Source organism: Bombus huntii, chromosome 5 (genome assembly GCF_024542735.1).
Source record: "Bombus huntii isolate Logan2020A chromosome 5, iyBomHunt1.1, whole genome shotgun sequence".
Taxonomy (NCBI): Eukaryota; Metazoa; Arthropoda; class Insecta; order Hymenoptera; family Apidae; genus Bombus; species Bombus huntii.
In genome coordinates this window covers 13,835,076-13,852,681 of record NC_066242.1, presented here as the reverse complement: position 1 = coordinate 13,852,681, position 17,606 = coordinate 13,835,076, and the positions used below count along the sequence as shown (strand labels likewise).

General features: G+C 43.0%; 2 protein-coding genes across 8 annotated transcripts in view; one reads left to right on the top strand and one right to left on the bottom strand.

Annotated features, from left to right (window-relative positions):
- Nucleotides 1-12,230, top strand: part of LOC126866083 (visual system homeobox 2-like) — a 50,623-nt gene extending 38,393 nt beyond the window's left edge. For 2 of the 4 annotated variants that reach the window (XM_050619191.1, XM_050619190.1), the window contains exons 5-7: nt 8,715-8,889; nt 9,162-9,413; nt 9,603-12,230. In XM_050619191.1, coding sequence (XP_050475148.1) covers nt 8,715-8,889; nt 9,162-9,413; nt 9,603-9,766 — 591 coding nt within the window. In that variant the 3' untranslated portion in view covers nt 9,767-12,230. The remainder of the gene's footprint in view (nt 1-8,714; nt 8,890-9,161; nt 9,414-9,602) is intronic. The other 2 variants (XM_050619192.1, XM_050619194.1) reach the window with 1 other exon arrangement.
- Nucleotides 12,231-13,301: 1,071 nt separating this feature from the next.
- The window catches only part of LOC126866080 (disheveled-associated activator of morphogenesis 1), a 43,386-nt gene continuing 39,081 nt past the window's right edge, over nt 13,302-17,606 (bottom strand). For all 4 annotated transcript variants that reach the window (XM_050619183.1, XM_050619185.1, XM_050619186.1 and 1 more), the window contains exons 6-12: nt 17,304-17,578; nt 16,892-17,224; nt 16,330-16,805; nt 15,692-16,128; nt 15,275-15,402; nt 15,032-15,202; nt 13,302-14,947 (exon numbers count right to left, since the gene is read on the bottom strand). In XM_050619183.1, the coding sequence (XP_050475140.1) occupies nt 14,681-14,947; nt 15,032-15,202; nt 15,275-15,402; nt 15,692-16,128; nt 16,330-16,805; nt 16,892-17,224; nt 17,304-17,578 (2,087 nt within the window). In that variant the 3' untranslated portion in view covers nt 13,302-14,680. The remainder of the gene's footprint in view (nt 14,948-15,031; nt 15,203-15,274; nt 15,403-15,691; nt 16,129-16,329; nt 16,806-16,891; nt 17,225-17,303; nt 17,579-17,606) is intronic.

Here is a 17,606-nt window from a genome sequence, read left to right as displayed (position 1 = left end):
GATTAATTTCTTTTCATTTCAAAATCTGTTTGTTTTCGCGATTACCAGCTGACTGATCGAAATTATCCGTCTTGTAAAAGGCTGTCTGTTATTTCGCCCGGAAAAAGAGACGATCGGCCAGCTCGGTGTTTTCTGAAAAATTCAATTCTTCTTTACAGACGGGACATGACAGGTGGATATCCTCGATAAAGGACTGAGAAGGACTCCAGTTCGAGTGCCTAGAGAAGACGTTAACACGTTCTAAAGGCCGCGCTAACGCTGTGTAAACAGCGCTCAACTCTGAAATTAGCTCTTCTCGGTCGGGTAAAATAAATATTTTCGTGTCGGACCATCGTTAACGGATTATGAAAATCCGTTTTTTTTATTATTGCACTTGGTAGCTCATCTGGACAGTATCAGCAATTGTACGATCTAAAATTATATGGTCATCCATAAAATACATCGATGTTCGCCAGTTTTCAATTTCGTTCATCTAAATTTTCAATTTGTCGATTCCTCAATTTCTCCAATACTCTCTTCACTTTTTTCATTTTTAATTTTCAAATTCAAATTTAAGCTTCGCTATTCGGTGTCCATTCGTTTATACATTACGGAGCCCAATAAGCAAACCAAAACAAATGTACGGTATTCAATTAATGCCAACCTCTTCCCTCTCTCTCTCTCTCTCTCTCTCTTCCTCTTCCTGTTCGTATAAGAATTAAATAAGCCCATAGGCTATAAATTCCATAGAAACGACAAATCGTTGCGAGGCTAGTCACTTAATTAAATTCTCCCGGATTGCAAGGACAGTCGGATCTAATCCCCCATAACAGATTTCGCGTGCTCGACTCTTGGATCGAGGCGTGATTACTCACGGGTCCCGGTTAGAAAATCGTCCGTAGGAAATTTCGAGGCAGGCCCCTGCCAATTATTGATTTTGTCTTTTCGATGGTCACGGACGCGACAGGAAAGCGATGCACGCGCACACTCGCGGCGAAAGGCTACGCACAGAAGGGTGTTCGCGTGTATACTGCAGGCCGGAGGGGTTACAAAGCTACGAACGCATTAAATACTCGAGAGCGCAGTGTCCTCGGATGAGCTTTACGTACACCGACACACACTTGGACAGGCGCACACAAACAGCCAGGCACGCACGCGATACGCACAAAGGCAGAGGCTAAATTGATTGCGTCTAAAATCCAACGAGCTTTCTCGGCTTTTCGTTCCCAGCCGCGACCGCGGCAACGCGAGCACGAAGATGGCGAGGTACAACCTTTGTAGCGGGGCGACGAGTACGTTTCACAAAAATATAACCTTGCAAAGAGGCTTTCTCTTTTTTCTTTTACTATCTTTCTCCCTACTACCACGCTTTCTGCCCCTTCATCCCGCTTCTCTCTGTGGATGCATACCTCTCTGAAAACGGATCGCCCTCCCTTCCGGAGGTTGGAGAGCTCCGTTTCACGTCACGCCACCACGATAAATAAGTTTTTCGCCGAAAAACGTACTGATCAAAAGGAATTTTCCGCGTTGCTGGCCCGTAGCTGACCCGATGGAGTTCGAGAAATGGCTTATTGCGGAAATTTTGGATAAAAGGGGAGTTTCGAGGATTTAATATTTCGAAGATCGTGTAGAAACATCGAGAGAGTTTCGATAGGATGAGTAAATTATATTTTAACGACAATTTGATAGGAAATTGATTCGATAAAGCGGTTTTTAAAAGCGAACGCTCATGGATTCGGTAACTATGGCAAATAAGGCTGTTAGTAAAAATAGGAATTGTACTGATCAAAAGAAATTTTCAACGCACCGGTAATCGTAAATCGTGAAACGACTCGAAAATACGCGGATTCAATGGCACGCGTAATTTCGCGTGGTCGTTTTTTTTGGTTCACAGCGTTTTTACGTATAATAGCCCGCGATTACGTGACAATTCCAACATGTTGCAACAATGTGGGATACAATGTTTTTCCGAAATCAATTGATCGTGAACTAATCGCGAAAAAAGATTCGTCTCGATGAACAATGGCGCTTCCCATTTAAATAGTCGGACTGTCGTTTCTCTCTGTTTCTATGACGTTGACATAATTTCCAATGAATGGAATTAAAGTCGAATTATAGGATTTTCACGTGTGATTCAGCGGGCAACAATTCCCGTCGGGGGACGATCCTAATCCTGTCGTAAGAAGCGACCGATCGTACGCGCATAAAAGCAGCCCAAACCTATGGGTACATCGTCGACCTTCGAATCCAATAGCCCATGGAGCCTGCAACCCTCATAATAGGGTTGTGGCCGGTGACGGCTTCGAGCTCATGAATTTTCTATCGCTCGTAGCCGAATGATTAAATGATCTTTACCAATGAAGGGTGCGGCCTTTTGACTTCTGCGTGTCTAGACAGACACTGACAAGTGGCGTTCACCCCTATTGACGCTTAAGCATCCCCAAAGAGCTATAAAATTTGGATGAAATTATCCGAAAAAGTATATCGATTATCTTTCGTACGCGGAGAAACCATATAGTACGAGTGACACTTGTATTTTTCCTCTTGGATCTATTTATGGAATAATAAAATAGTCGACAAAGAATTACGTATTTAGTAAAAAATATCGAGTTTGAGATATCCACGCGTTCGGTAACCAATAAAACAAAAATCTACGAAGTCTCTGGAGCGAGGATGCACAAATCACGAGGATGTTCACGCGTCAGTCGATAATTTAGCGAACGACAGTACGCATCAGACAGTTTCTTAGGTCGATGATTCTTGGAAAGGAAAGGAGGCCGGTCGAAGCTCGTAAAACCAGCGGCAAACAAAGCGATGAATTCCGGTTGGCCGCGTTCCACCCCAAAAATTGACCAATAACGCGCATCTCGAGTATCCCCGGAGCGAGATCATGTGAGCGGTCGGTGGCGCGAACGTCGACTAGCAAATAAATAAGGGTCTCTCCGCGGCCGAAATCGGACTCGCGGAATATCTAGCAATTTGGGCGTAGCAGGATTGTCAACGGTACCGCTTATAAATTCTAATAAACCCCATTGCGCCACGACGAAATCTGGAGAGAGTGGGTGGCGAATGGCGAACGCTCGATCTCGAAGGCGCATCAGGGGTTGAAGCGGGGTATACGCGAGCAAGGGGATACCGTTGAATACGGATATAAATCTCGACTAACCGAATTAAGTTAGAAGCATGGACCGAAGTTTCGCCACGCCCTCGTCGCCGATGAAACGCTATCGAAACCCGGAGTCTGCGTGCTGAAAATTGTAGCCAGACAGAGGAAGAGGAAACAGGTCTGCAAATTGAAGAATGACACGAATAGAAGAAACCGCGGGTCAAAGACGCATGGTATTTTAACGTTAATTAATCTAGGGAGCGTCACACTAATTCCCACATCGAGATGAAAAATAGTTCTAAAAAAATTAACATTTGTAGTTGGATAGAGATCTAGGTTGGCGTCGTTACTACTGGTCCGATACCTCTAACACACTCCCAAGGCCGTCTCTTTCCACAGGAAAGATCCTTCCGTTTGGCGCTTCATTCGTTCGGATCGACTACTGCGCGTCGCGGAGTCCTTGCGCGATTAAACGTAGGGGACATCGTGATTGCGATTTCTATTAATGCGATCCTCAGCTCTTAGATGTAAACCACGTCCAATAAGACTTAGATAATAACGTTCGGTTAGCGTAACGACTTGATCGGGTTTCCTGTTGCATAGGATCGATCGTCCCAATCAGGAGATTCTCGGATAATCAACTAATCGATGCTTGGTGTTGTGGGAAATCGAATTAATCTAGAAAATTAACTTAGGATAACACGCTGTACGAGCGACATAATCAATCTACCAGCAACACCTTGTATAAGGAGCTTGATGATTTTTAAGTAACGTAAGTGGTAAACTATCGAAAATTGTCAACTCCACTGTACATATAATTGCGGACCACTCGTCGTTCTAATCTAGTCGATATTAATTCACTCTCTTGCGAGATCCTTTCTGGTTGTTGGGGCTAAGTCATGATTAACGTCCGGGACCCTTCTCGTGGTCCTCCGTCCAGCAAGTGTCCCACCTAATGATGTTCCGGCGCGTGCCACTTCGCAGCATGGGGTCTATCCCTGAACCCCATGCTCTCAGCTAACCGAACTATTTGCTGGCCGATGACCAACGAGCACGGTCGTACATGCTTGTTCGCGCATTATGTCGCAAACAAGCGATGCGTTTTTCGAGGGTTAATGCGACTTCGCAGGTCCATCTCATGCGTTTCTTATTGGACGAGATTAATTGGCTTACCGGCACCCTAGGTTAGCTTGTGGGAACTCAGAGAACCATTATTCGCACTGTCGATCATCGTATATCATTTCAAACGATCTGTAAGAATATTTGATATAGTGTGATTCGATAGTTTCGCCGCAGTATAGTAATAAGCGATAGCTTCCCCACTTGTCACGCGTTTACGACGAGTCTCTCTTGTTCGTACGAGTCTTTCTTCGGATAAAGCTATCACGATCGCAAAGATGCTCGTCTCGAGGATCCTACGCGAAGTTGAAATACGATTGCTTTTTTGCGACGTGTAGCAATTGATGAGACAAAAGACATTGGAGGGGATGAAGAAAAAACAGAAGAAAGATAGCTTTGGGAAAGAAAGCGTTTAATAAGTACGTAACGGGTATCTAATACGTTTCGGCATCGGTTTGAGCTTTGACGATACGGGCGTTGAACAGGGGTTCGAGAGATCACGTGGAACGGTGGGAGTGCGGAGTGGCGAAAGAGGGAGAACCAGAACTCGATATCTCATTATCGGTCGATCGTAAATTGAAGTTACCGGTGGGGAGTAACGAGATCTCCAATTATCCTTAGGACAGTATCAGTTTGTGCGGCGCGTGTAGGTGTTAGCGTGGCGACGATTCGAAGGTGGTAGGCATTCGCCGATCTTGGTGTTCTTAGCTCGTCCGTCGAGCAAGAATGCTCGGATTGCGAAAAACAATACCGGCCAAACTGCTAAGAGAAAAATAACGGTCTCGTTTTCTTGCGTTCCGTTGGCAATTTCGTTTCTCTCTTTCGCCACTTTCCCACTCTTTCTTTCCTTCCGCCTTGCCACCAGTTCTTCTATCCTGCGTGGTATTCCTGGCTGGCTGGCTGCCTCTCTTCACGGCGGAAATCAAAAAGCTTTCGGTTAGGTAGACCTTCGAGGACCCTCGTCCTGCTAGTACCTGACGGCAACTCTTCAGCTTCAGTTTCAATACATCGTGCTGGCATCGAGCTCGAGTGTTGCAGCAAGAAGCAGGCAGGTGGGTGCCGTCGACTTGTTCTCTCTATCGGTATCTCTCCCTCCCTTCTCCTCTTCGATACTCCCCTACCATCTAGCTGAACCTCTTCTCGTCCTCCTTCTATCGTTCTCTCTTCCTCCGTTGATCTCCTCCTCCTTCGACGCCCTGTTCGCTTACTCTCTTTCGTATGATCGTTGGCTATCTCTGACTTTCGCGACTGTGTATCTTGTATCGGTGTATTGGTAATCCATAGCAAGTTACCGCGGGTTCCTCTTCTCCTACTTTGGTGCAGCCCCCGACATCCACCCTCTTTACTTCGTCTCGTATCTACTACGTACCAACACTAACCATCCTAACTTAGACGCCGCTGTAGCATTCATTTCGAGTCTTTCCCTCGATCTTCCTATCGATGTCCTTCTCTTCATCTCGGTATCGCTCGCTGCATCTGCTTCTCTTGCTCTACTCGGTACTCTGCCTCTCTTTTCTTCCATTCTTCCCTCTTTGCCCCTTTCCGCTATCCCTGGTTCTCCCCGTCGCACTTTATATATCGGCCGTCCCTCTCTCTTTATTCCCATTCCCATTCTCATCCTCTTGTTTTGGTCCAATAGTCAGTCGCCGGTCTGATCGATGATACGCCAACAGCCAGCACTGCGCATGGCCGACTAAATACAAACTCACTCCTTATTATACCGGGTGTGCCAATAAAGGGGGTGGCGGGACAGAGAATGGGAAGAACGTGGCGGGTGGGAGAGAAGGAAGACGAGAAACCCACCGCTGGAGTTCTCGCTCCTTCGAGTCGACGAATGCCACCATAAAGGATCCTCTTCCTCTTCGTTGCCGTTGCTGCTACCGCTGCTTCTGCAATGCAGACCCCAACCTCTGCCACCCTTGCCTTCGCCTGTATATCCATTCTGCCAGCGTACTTCGATATCTCTGTCTTTGTCTCTTGGTAAGCTATTCCAGGATGCCGAAGGATAATCCCAGTACGCGATTTCCGATCCCGAACATCCGAACGAGTCATTCGCGATGAACTCGACGAACTTTTACCGATTCTAGTCGCCAAGTTTTCTATAGACTCTTTCCTCGCTTCGTTTTATGAGCTTTCCTCGGACGCGGCGTGTTACTTATTTCTACGAACTTCTTCGATTACCATGCTCTTTCTCGTTTCTCATATCATATGTCCTCGTCGTCGTTTCTTTCGGATTGTTTGCCCGTTCTGAACATCGACGAATCTATTCCGGATCAAACTCCTCGATGGTTTATTCTCGTTAACGGTACAAACGAAATAGAAGTTGAACGGCAAGTGTTTGTTCTGAAATAGAAGTCGAAGGAGAGAATCTCGAAGATAAGGTACTACAATGAACCGGTCGGGTTCGAGGGATGTTTAAACTCTTCGTAAGGATGCAATCGCCGTCGTAAAGTCACTTGAAAATCGAATAACAGCTTTATGATCGGTACAGTCATTTACGCGTCAGTGGATAGAACGACTGCCCCCCGATCAATGAGAGATTTCCTACAGGATTCTCTCGTTTCGCGCGACCATTACCATTTCCGCGATGTAGTCTCAATCCCTTTCATTTCTCCACATCCTACTCTCTCATCTGCTTTTCCGCTTTCATCTTTCTGGAATGACGGGCTATTACGTTCGATTACGCAGTTTCTGGCTTTGAATCGTGAAATAATCTTATCCCGGCCGATCGACGATGTCAAAGATCTCAAGTGGCGAAAATTAAAAAACACCACTGGTAATGTCAGAGCGTTTTTCTTTTTTCTTTTCTTTTTTTTTTTTTTTCTACCGTGGAATTAACGCCAGCTCTTTAGGAAAGCGGGACTCGTAGACGGATTAAATTTTGAAAGGGCCAACCGTTTCCGTTTTTCCTTATCAATGAGACAAAAGCGCATTTTATCAGAGAACGGGGCAACATTTGCATGAGTATTTTTTCGCGCCTGCGGGGGAAGGTAGGTCGCGGGAAAAAGGCCGGCCAGCTTGTTCAAGCCTAGGCGGAAGATAATTTCGGGGTGGCAGCACAAATTGACAGGGCAACGCATTTCCATTCATTCGAATTACGTTCCAATTCTGCTGGTGACTTTAGCATTGTTGCTACAAATTGGTACACGCCCTGGCCTCCGGCCCAGGCCACCCCCACGTGCGTCTGCCTTGTACACACGTTTCACAAATGATGCGTGTGCAGGTCTTTTTAAATAACATCCTCGAACGATCACGTATGCCGATTACGGCTACGAGAAGACTATCGCTGGCGTATTTAATATTGTTGAATAAAATACATTACACGTAGTTTCATAGCTGTTCTTAGTGACGTTTTAGAGATAATTTTAGCGACGTGAATAATGTACAGTTTTTTCTTTCTCTTTTTTTTTTTTTTTTTTTTTTGATTAAATAGAAGCGAATTAAATACAGAATGAGAGTAAAAACTCATAACCTTTTCATTCGATCTGAACACTGATAAACGTAAAAGAGAAATCTGGTACATATGTAAATAGCGATCCACCATTACCGGTTATATAGAAATATCATTTTCCACTCGTTCGATATTACGGCTAATATTGCGAGCGTATAAAACACTGTCTCAAGTTGCAGTCATGAAACGTTATCAAACAATAACCGTACAAGGGAATTGAACGTTTAAATTGCAACAAACACGAACATATTTTGTACGAGAGGCGAACGCTAATCTGCACATAACAATTACTAACTTCTCAGTTACGATTAGTTTGCTTAGTTCAGAGACGGTAATGTGCAAAACTTGTCGGAAATGGAGCTCGTTAAAATTGAAACTCGTACGGGGATACGAGCATGACCGGAGGAAACGACACGTGACTCCTCTCTAGGTGGTCCGATGATCAGAATTGTTAACAAGTAGTCTAACAGGATGCCGAACCGCGAAAAACAGGATAACGAACTCCAAGTTGATCGTTTAAGCGGAATAGTTAACTACGAACTGCCGTGGAACCGCACGCATGAAACTGATCGCACGTCGCGCTCATAGTGTTCCAATTAGTAGACAATGATCATTAAACGGACAAGTGGGTCCAAATACATCGTCGGTGAAGTTCTGTCGGGCTTGGTAATTCTAGGCCCATAATGGGCTGCTAATAAGTAGTCTTCCACTTGATGTGACTTCCACTATTAGTCATAGTGTTTTCTCCAGCTGTATTCGTTCTTTCTCATCGTTGCTTGAAAAAATTGCTGCTTCGTGAATTTGCGAGAACATTGACTATACGTATTTCCCAAGGATGGATCGCGATGTCCCTGGCATGGGTGTCTTTCGCGTCCAGACAACCTTCTTTTTTTTTACATACTTTTACATTCTGATATCGATTATTTTTTCATATGCATTATGCCTTAGTCGAGTTTTACGACACGCTCAGGATTACGTTGGGTCTATTCTTCGCTCGACATCGCAGAAGGATACCGATTATAAGTTTACGAAATAAATGTTACGAATTTGTTGTTTCAGGTCTGGTTCCAAAATCGGAGAGCAAAATGGCGTAAAACTGAGAAGTGTTGGGGCAGAAGTACCATAATGGCGGAGTATGGCCTGTACGGAGCAATGGTGCGACACTCTCTACCGCTTCCAGAGACTATACTGAAAAGTGCCAAGGAGAACGAATCGGTAGCGCCATGGTTGCTAGGTAAAAATCATGAAAATTTCCTCCTAGACTGTTGAACGAACGAAAACATTAAGTTTTGCTAACTTCATAGATGATTCTGATGTCTCATTTTTAAGAAACGAGAGTACAAATGAATACGGAGTATTAAAATAATCTATCGATCGACTCGTCGGTTACCCGTTTTGTTAAAAGTAACACTGTTGAAGTCGTAAGCAATGCTTAATGAGAACTATGCCCCGCCCTTGCAGAAAATATACAAGTCTCGACTTTGTTTTTCTGTTCGTCTCTGTCAGCTCAATCATCTAAGACGAGCAGCTTTAGTCAAGATATCGAAAATAATCAAGAACTGATTGACTGTGGCCCCGCAGGGATGCACCGGAAGTCAATCGAAGCAGCGGAACATCTCAAGTCCGGCGGAGAGGACAGCGGAAACGATCACAATGGAAGCGGAAGCAGCCCCCATCATAATCATCATCAAGGTGGACCGACCAGCTCCGAGAGCGGACAGGAAAGTCAGGACGGTATGGGACCTTCTTCGTCGTCAGGTGATTATTACCTTGGAATTCTTTTCATTTCGCGTGTCTACGGGTCGTGATTCCACGATACGAAAGATATTAGGAACGTTCGAAGTTCTTAATTCGTTGCTCGTGGAAAGGAAAACAGGGATAAGGCGACTCTTTGTAGCGGATACCCATCGAAACTTAGATTAATTTCGTAAAACTTTTGCTTATCAGGAATCGTTCAGGATACGGAACAGCTGAGGAACGAGAGCATCGCCTGTTTGAGGGCGAAAGCGCAGCAGCATCAGCTGCAGTTGAGTCTACAACCTACGGCTGCGCCCACCAGCACCTCGTATCCTGCAGGCCCGCAGTCCAGCACGCTTCATGCCTCCGTTTAATCACCGTTTCGACATTCCTTCCACGAGTCATCGGAACTAAAAGACGTTCAATACTGTAGAGAACAATCTCGTTCGAACTTTAAACGCTACGTTTTCAGCAAGAAATTTTGCCAATCATCCTCGCGACCGAGTTTCAGAGGAAATGGAAGCTCATCGAAGAGATCGCGTCAGCGGACTCGCTAGTCGGTCGCCACAAAAATTGTTCTTCGTCTTTTCTTCGAGTCGCAGAGCTTCGCGATATCATTACCGAGTCTAATTTCGACGAATCAGGGTAAACGTCTATAAAAGGTACCTATACGACAGTTGTACAGACAACATATACCGTACACACATATACACACAACGAATACGAATCGTTCGCGTTCGAACGATCAGGCTAAATCATCGAAGCGCTGATCGATATCGCGCAGAGCCTACGCAATTCTCGCATTTCGCGTCTCACCTTCGAACGAATCGACAATAGGAGGAAGCGTCGATCACGAAGGGGACGAACAACGAGAATTACTTCGAGTCGGTCCTCATTCAACGAAACGGTGGCCTATGGACGGCCAAGTACAATGACGAATCATCGATCGCGGTGTGACAAAGCTCGCTTCCACCCGTCGACAGCGACTCGTTCTCGCGATTCGTTGCGTTCCTCGAGGTTTACCCCTCGAAACAGCCTCCCGTATCGGCGATCGTGTGTCAAAATCGTGGAAATTTGACAGGCAAGTTACGGCAGGTGGGTGTCTGCGCGAGCGAGTCGCAGGTGAATCGACGCCAAGTGGAAGGCGAACAACTAATTAGGAGTTATAGCCGCTTTAAATAGTGCGAGTATAAATATATACATATGTATGGAGGAGCGTGTTTGCTGCATCGTGATTACGTTAATTACAGTGAGTCAAGAGAGGAAGAGATAGAGAGAAAGTGAGCGCGTGAGTATGCCTGCGTACCTTGAAACGAACATTTCGCCTTTAGGAGATCACCGGAATGATTTGCAACGAACAACAAGCTAAATAAATTACCATGACGAGTGAGACGAGTTTACGAATTAAAAATTACCCGACACATCGAACTTCGATGCCTCGAACACGCCTTCTGTGACGTTGCATCGGAGCGACATGCTTCCCAATTCACGAGAAGTTGGAAAATCGTTTGAAAATTTGCGATAGATGCCACAATTGCGGATTAATTGATCATTAAAGAGTACGTGTTGAGCTCATGCGTGCGTGTGCTAGAGAAAGAAAGAGATATGTTTTTGCGGATACCACATATGTGTGTGTAAGAGAGAAAGAGAGAGAGAGTGTGTGTGTGTGTGTGTGTGTGCGCGCAACGGAAAATCTTTATTAGAGAACACTTCCTATACTCAAGTACTTAAAGAAGACGTAACTGTTGTCAAATGTGCAATATATCGGTATAAGTTCTAGCTGGATAAGGCATTATACTTTATTTACGGATACAATTATGTGAGGTGGTTGTCAGGGTAATGGTGCGTCGACGGTCGGGCAAGAAAGGTCAAAGCTGACTAAAATTGGTCGCAATAGGATGCAATCTACGAGTTAACGAGAGGATCTTTAATTCTCTGTGCATCTTTGCAACGATCGCGAAATTTCAAAACCGCATGACCCAAAGAAACGGAACTTTCTACGACGTAGAGACAATTATCGTATTAATTCGTTACTCGTTACGCGATTCAAAGATCAAGATGAATAATTTCGGTATATCAATGTTGGCACAGAGAATTGTTAAAAAAAATTGTAAAAAGAGTATAAATTTTTTCGATAGTATATTTAAGAGTTTCTCTCGTCTTGCATCCTGTTTGTTAACAAAGAAGCAATTACTAAAGTAGACGTTGTTTCCACAAAGATATTCACGTGTAATTTTTATTCTTCCACCTCGAGGACGATGTTCGCGCCGCGCTGGCACCGTTACCTTGCTCCTGCCCACTGTATATAAATATATATAAATACAAAGTATATATATATAAATATACATAAAAAAATATAAATGCGAATATATGTGGTTACGAGGCACCCTAAGCCGGACGAATCTCTTTGCGATTTTTGTGTTTACAGTCGATCTCGTGATCGTGCACCTCACGTTTTCAAGCATTAATTACCTTTCTGATTCGCGTCACTTTTTCACGTTTTGTTCTTTCTCGACGTGAGAATAAACCTTCGATTTAAATAAGGACGAAGGGCATCTCAACCAGCAAAGAGTTTCGTTCGTCTTAGATCCACCGGATTATAACACGTAACGTAACGCACTATAATTTAAACAAAACAATTACGGGATGAGGTAACCACATGCTACATTGAGGCAGGAACGAAAATGGAGGTAACGAAAGGAACACTGCTGTTGTTTGTAAGACACACTTAACAACGCGCTTCGGATCTCAAGCGAATTCCCTGTATCCGAATGCTCCAACGCATGCATAGTAGTCGGCTAGTGTATGTAATAAATAAAATTTCTGAACAAAACGATACTGCATTGTTTCCTTATTATTCGCTCTCCCCACCTCCATCCTACCTCTTCTTATCTCTTGTGTTTACGTTCTTTGACGTTATTTTACCTAAATAAGTTACTAGAATAGTTACGATTTTGAGGTTTCAGTACTGGATATTCATTAAAGACGAGACAATAATTTCGTTCGAGTTATTTGAGAAAATATTCAAGCAACTTGCATGGAAATGAAAACAGTAAACTGCTTTCTGCTTTCGCTATATTAACGATGCGGCAAGACTTTGTTTCATTAAGGCCAACAATTACGTCTAATGATGCCCTTGGATTTTTCAGGGGACGCGTTGAACTGCACTCGATAATTCTCATTTAAAAAAACGAATTATGGGCTTCGATGTATTGTGAAATTTTTCTTCTGACGGTAATGGCACCCGATATAGAAAGTCCTTTGACGCGAAAAAATAATTAAAAGTTTATTAATTATCGCGCAGTTTGAATTTAGACAGAGCGATATAAAAATAAGTCAGCGGCCTAAATTTTTAACGAATGCCCGAACATCGTTAATATGGTTAGGATTTAGTATTGAATTTATTTTTATTTTATTTGCTTGGTTCTCTTTCTTTCGCTTTTCTTTCTTTTTTTTTCTTTGCCACATTTAACGTGGATTCTTCTATTCCAAAATTTGACGAGTGTTATTCGAAATAAAAATTCGTACTTCGTCACAAAAATCAGTTTCTAACTAAGCGTACATAAAATAATAATTTACAGATGTCGTATAGATAGTAACAATTCGTAGAAAATTATTTGCATATGCTTCGTATTCGATAACATGACGACATCTATAGAAGTGCAGGGAAATCGGTATTATGCTTGTCCTGCGGACATCCTATTGAAGTTCACTCTTTACCCGTCGGTAATTTATCGGCAACCGGTATTTTTTGAATCACGGAAGATTAATATCGAAAAAAGAAAAGAAAAAGGCTGAAATATTTAACGAACGAAAATTGGAAGCTGTTTCAAATAAAAGAACCTTTATTGATCAATAAAACCTTTATCTGACCAATAAAAAAATAAAATTAAGATAAAAAAGTGCTAGTGAAGATTTGAATTTCACGTTTATTCGGTATATTTTATATATATATATTAATACATGTGACATTAAGGACGCAGTAATATATTATCGGGCTGCCGCCATCGACAAGAATAGGACATCGATACTGAATATTTACAAAAATACAAAAGCTTACAAAACATCGACTGCTATACAACGAACTCTTGTCTAATCGTTTCGCCTTCTCTGGTCTACACATCGAAAACTAACACGAATTCCATCAACGACTCGGCAATTATTAACGAGCTTCTAAATAATCTAATTAATTATTAGGTCCTTTTCTAAAATACAAAATCAGACTTGTAGGTTTCCCGAGGCTGAAATAGAGTTGCAAGTATGCAATGGCCCTCTCTGGTATGTTTCTCAGTATATAAAAAGAACACGCTGTTCTCAAAAAGCATCGAAAATTTCGGTAAGAATATTCGTCGACGTATGAAAATCGAAGTCTTTTCAAAATTGTAACAGGTCTATCGTTCTTAGGATCGCGTTGCGTTTTCTCTCTGTTCGTTACCTCTCCTTGGCCCGATCGCTACGATGTTCTTTCGTCGAAGTTTTGCAAATCACTGCCGTTAAACGCGGACTACCTTAATGAACAAACGCATAATGACTATATACAGAAAATTATCGCGTGATACCCTTGCCTGACTCGTAACACAAACGCTTTTTAACAATGTACAAACTTGCGTTCGCTCAGTTTTTCGATTTTGCAATTTTTATGCAATGTCGCTTAATTTTAATCGTCGTATACGATGATAAAAACACAAAATTCTATTTGGTTATCATTGTGTAAAAAAAGAGAAATTATCGAAATTGAGTGCGCTAAAGCATCGTTAATCGTACGACGCTTTGGTCTTGTCAATTTAAAGATCGCGTTCTCACACGATTTCGTATTCCTGGATATTTCTTTGCCGTATTTCTTACGCAACATCGAACACAGTGTCAGATATGTGCAGGAATAACTGCAAAAACGAAACATGAGATTCGATTAAGAATATAAGGTGTATACAATTTTCCGAATTTATGATCGAACAAACTTCACGAAACATAATGCACCAAACGAATTACGATCGGTGAATTAGGAAGACTTTAGAGATAATGAATTAAAGAGGAATTACATCCGAAGATAATACTACGTAATCGATGAAGGAATTTACGAAAAGTAAAAGTTTCGTAGTCTTCATTTTGTTATTCTATTTACACGTTTCGTACTTAATCCGTATCCGTTATTTCGATTCTCTCCTTTATTCCTACAGGGGAATTGATTTCCTTCAACGCAACATTCATGTTTCCTTTCTATCACATATTGTTTAAATCGTAAAATGATTCGAACGACGTTAACGTCACTAGCAATTCCAGAAAAGATTTCAATGTCTTTCCCTGGAATCTTCTCTGTGCGCGCTGTGTCTTCGCGATTCTTGGCCGCTCGGAGTCACAGGTCTGCGCTTTGATCTTTTAAATTTCGCGATATCCTCTCCGAAAACGTCGCCGGTTCGAAGAGCCGATATCAAGTCATCGAATTCACCCTTATTGTCGTTCTGTCCATTGCTATTGGCTTCGTTCTTTTTGCTCAAGGAGATACTGTTCAATATTCCTTCGCGAGAATTCTTTCTTTCCATTGTCCTCTTCCGAAGCTAATATAAATTGTTTCAAAGAATAAGATTACTCAAGGATTAGCGCAGAAGAAATACAACGCGAGTATCTCGCATTTTACGTACCTCTTGTTCTTGCTTTGCTCTTCGTTCTTCTTCCTCTATCTTCTTCCTCATATTTTCCACGTCTTGTCTGGCTTCAGCTAACGCCTGTAGGAAGTTTTCAAAAATGCCAAAGAACTCGTCTGGCTGCACGCCTGCTGAATCTTCGCCAAACAGCCTCACTGCTCGGTCAAACTATTCGCAGAAATTTCAGTCAATGGGTGAAAGAAAACTTGGCAATTGTATACAACCAGTCTGGAAACTTACTCTGGTCTTCATATCTTGGAACAGATCCTCCGCTTCCGCTAACCTACATGTAGCCTGTGCCTGGAAATCTCTCATTGCTGGTAAGAACATGTCTCCTTGAAGTACTTGAGACTGACCACGGTGGAATTCTAATAAAAAGTCGATAAAATTAAAGCAATCGTAAAACATAACATTAGGTTGTCCGAAAAGTGTCTTTCTTTTACAGACACGTCTTTTACAACGGCGCATCTTTATACAAACACGAAACCTAATCTGTCGATCGTTGTGATCTTTATTTTGGGGGAATAAAATGGGTCATACGTAATTCGATAAAATAATATAAAACGAAAAACGTTGCGCGTCCATTATTTTCTTATAAAAAGAAAGAAACTTTTCGTACGACCTAATAGTATTAATCAAGGCAATTACGAAGCATACCTATTTCCCTTTGAACGTCCTGAAGACCATTTTTCAAATTAGCCACCTCTTTCTGCAGATCAGCCATGCTAACTCTAGCTGCGGTTCGAACATGAGGCATATCCTCCTCGATATCCAACACCTCTCTAAACCTAGACTCAAGGATTTGAACCAAATAGTGCAGCAAAGTCGTGCCTTTGGAGCAAGAAGACTTGGTATCGACTAGACGATTCAAGGAAGCTAAGCGGAAACCGCAGGCATTCCCGCGAGCGTTTCCGCGATTTACGTAATTCCCTAGAGCTAAGACCAATTCCAGGAGCTTTCTAAGTCGCCGGGACCTGGCCACCTGTCGACTAGCTTCGAGCACCGCACGCATTCTCGGTGTCAATTCCGCAATGCTGGCAGCGAATTTCTTTTTGTAGTGAAGAGATCGTAATCTTTGCTCGTAATGCGGCACTCTAAAACGTGGATATCAGGAAATATATTTTTAGAATGTCACCGAGTATTATCTGATCAAGTTTTATACCAGCGCAACGTATATACGATACTCCGTTTGTTTCGTTTGTCATAAATATTCGATTAAACGTTTGGTATGCATCGACAAAAACGTTATTTCTGGAAAAGAAAGGATCAACGATAGGAGGTATAGATCTACGTACTTGGATATTTGGTATAAGAAACAATCGGCCCTGTTCTGAAGCTCTTTCTGATGTATGTCTAAGAGAGCAGCTTCTTCAGACGATGGGATATACTTCAATAGTTGTTCAACCATGTCTATGTGCAGAATATTCTGTTGGTCCATAGAGAGGATGGTTCTAGTGATCTCGTTGTCGGACATTTTCAACTTGGACAACAAAATCGTGCAGTTCTGAGCTCTCCTCGAATCAATCACTGACATGGTCTTCTTGTTCTTTCCTAGGGTTCGCAGATCTTCGATCGAACCCTCCGCGGACACTCCGTTCTTTTGATAAGCGCAAAAGATTTTATCGATCGATTCTAGGTCCATGACGTTATATAACTTCGTGTCATCGAGTTCCGACCATATAGTGCCTTGCAACTTTTGCTCCGGTATCTTCGACCAATTAAAGGACTTCAAGGGATTGCTCGGTTGAGGAACATTCTTGATTATCTCCACCTGGATACGTTTAATTCTTTTCATTATTCAATGTACTGCGGTAACTGAGAAAGTTGGCAATTGTTAAAGATCAAAGGTTATCCTACCTTCATCGGAGGAGGAGCTGCGGGCATTAGGCAAGGAGGTGGTGGAGGTGCCAAGGGCGGAGGCGGGGGCGGGGGTGGCATTGGTTTGGCTTCAACCTTCTCAAGAACCTCGTCCTCGACGATTTTAATCGTCGCTTTCGCATCGTCCGGTAAGCTTCCGGAAGCTACCAATTGTTCCAGCCTCTTCCTCTCCGATTTCTCGTTGTTTATCTGTCGAGATAGCGTCTCGACGTTGTCTTGCAATTCCGAAATCCTCTGCTTCGTCTCTATATGCATCGACGTCTCCTTCTCGAGGCGTTCTTTCACCCTTGCCAAGCTGGCCTCTATATCTTCCTAGAAAGGTAGGTCAGGTCACGGATGAGAACAAGATCGGACAACGATCTCAATTTGGCAAGACAAGACGATAAATTACTTTCTCTTGTGTTCTTAGATCTAACTCTTGTTCCTTCTTGGCTAGTCTACTCGACATGTCGGAATTTTCTCGCTCCAACTCCTCTGCCTTCTTCCTGGCCGCGACGAGTTCTTCTTCCTTTGCGAGCAAATGAACAATTTCCTTCACGTTGATCTCAATCGGCGCGACGTCGGGATTCCTTGTGACACCTGTATCATTTCCTTCTGACTGGAGAACGATTTGTTGCACGATCCGATCGAACAGTAGCCAGTGTTGAGGATGGGAGCCATAATCGACTGGAAGTAATAGAGAAATAACAGATAA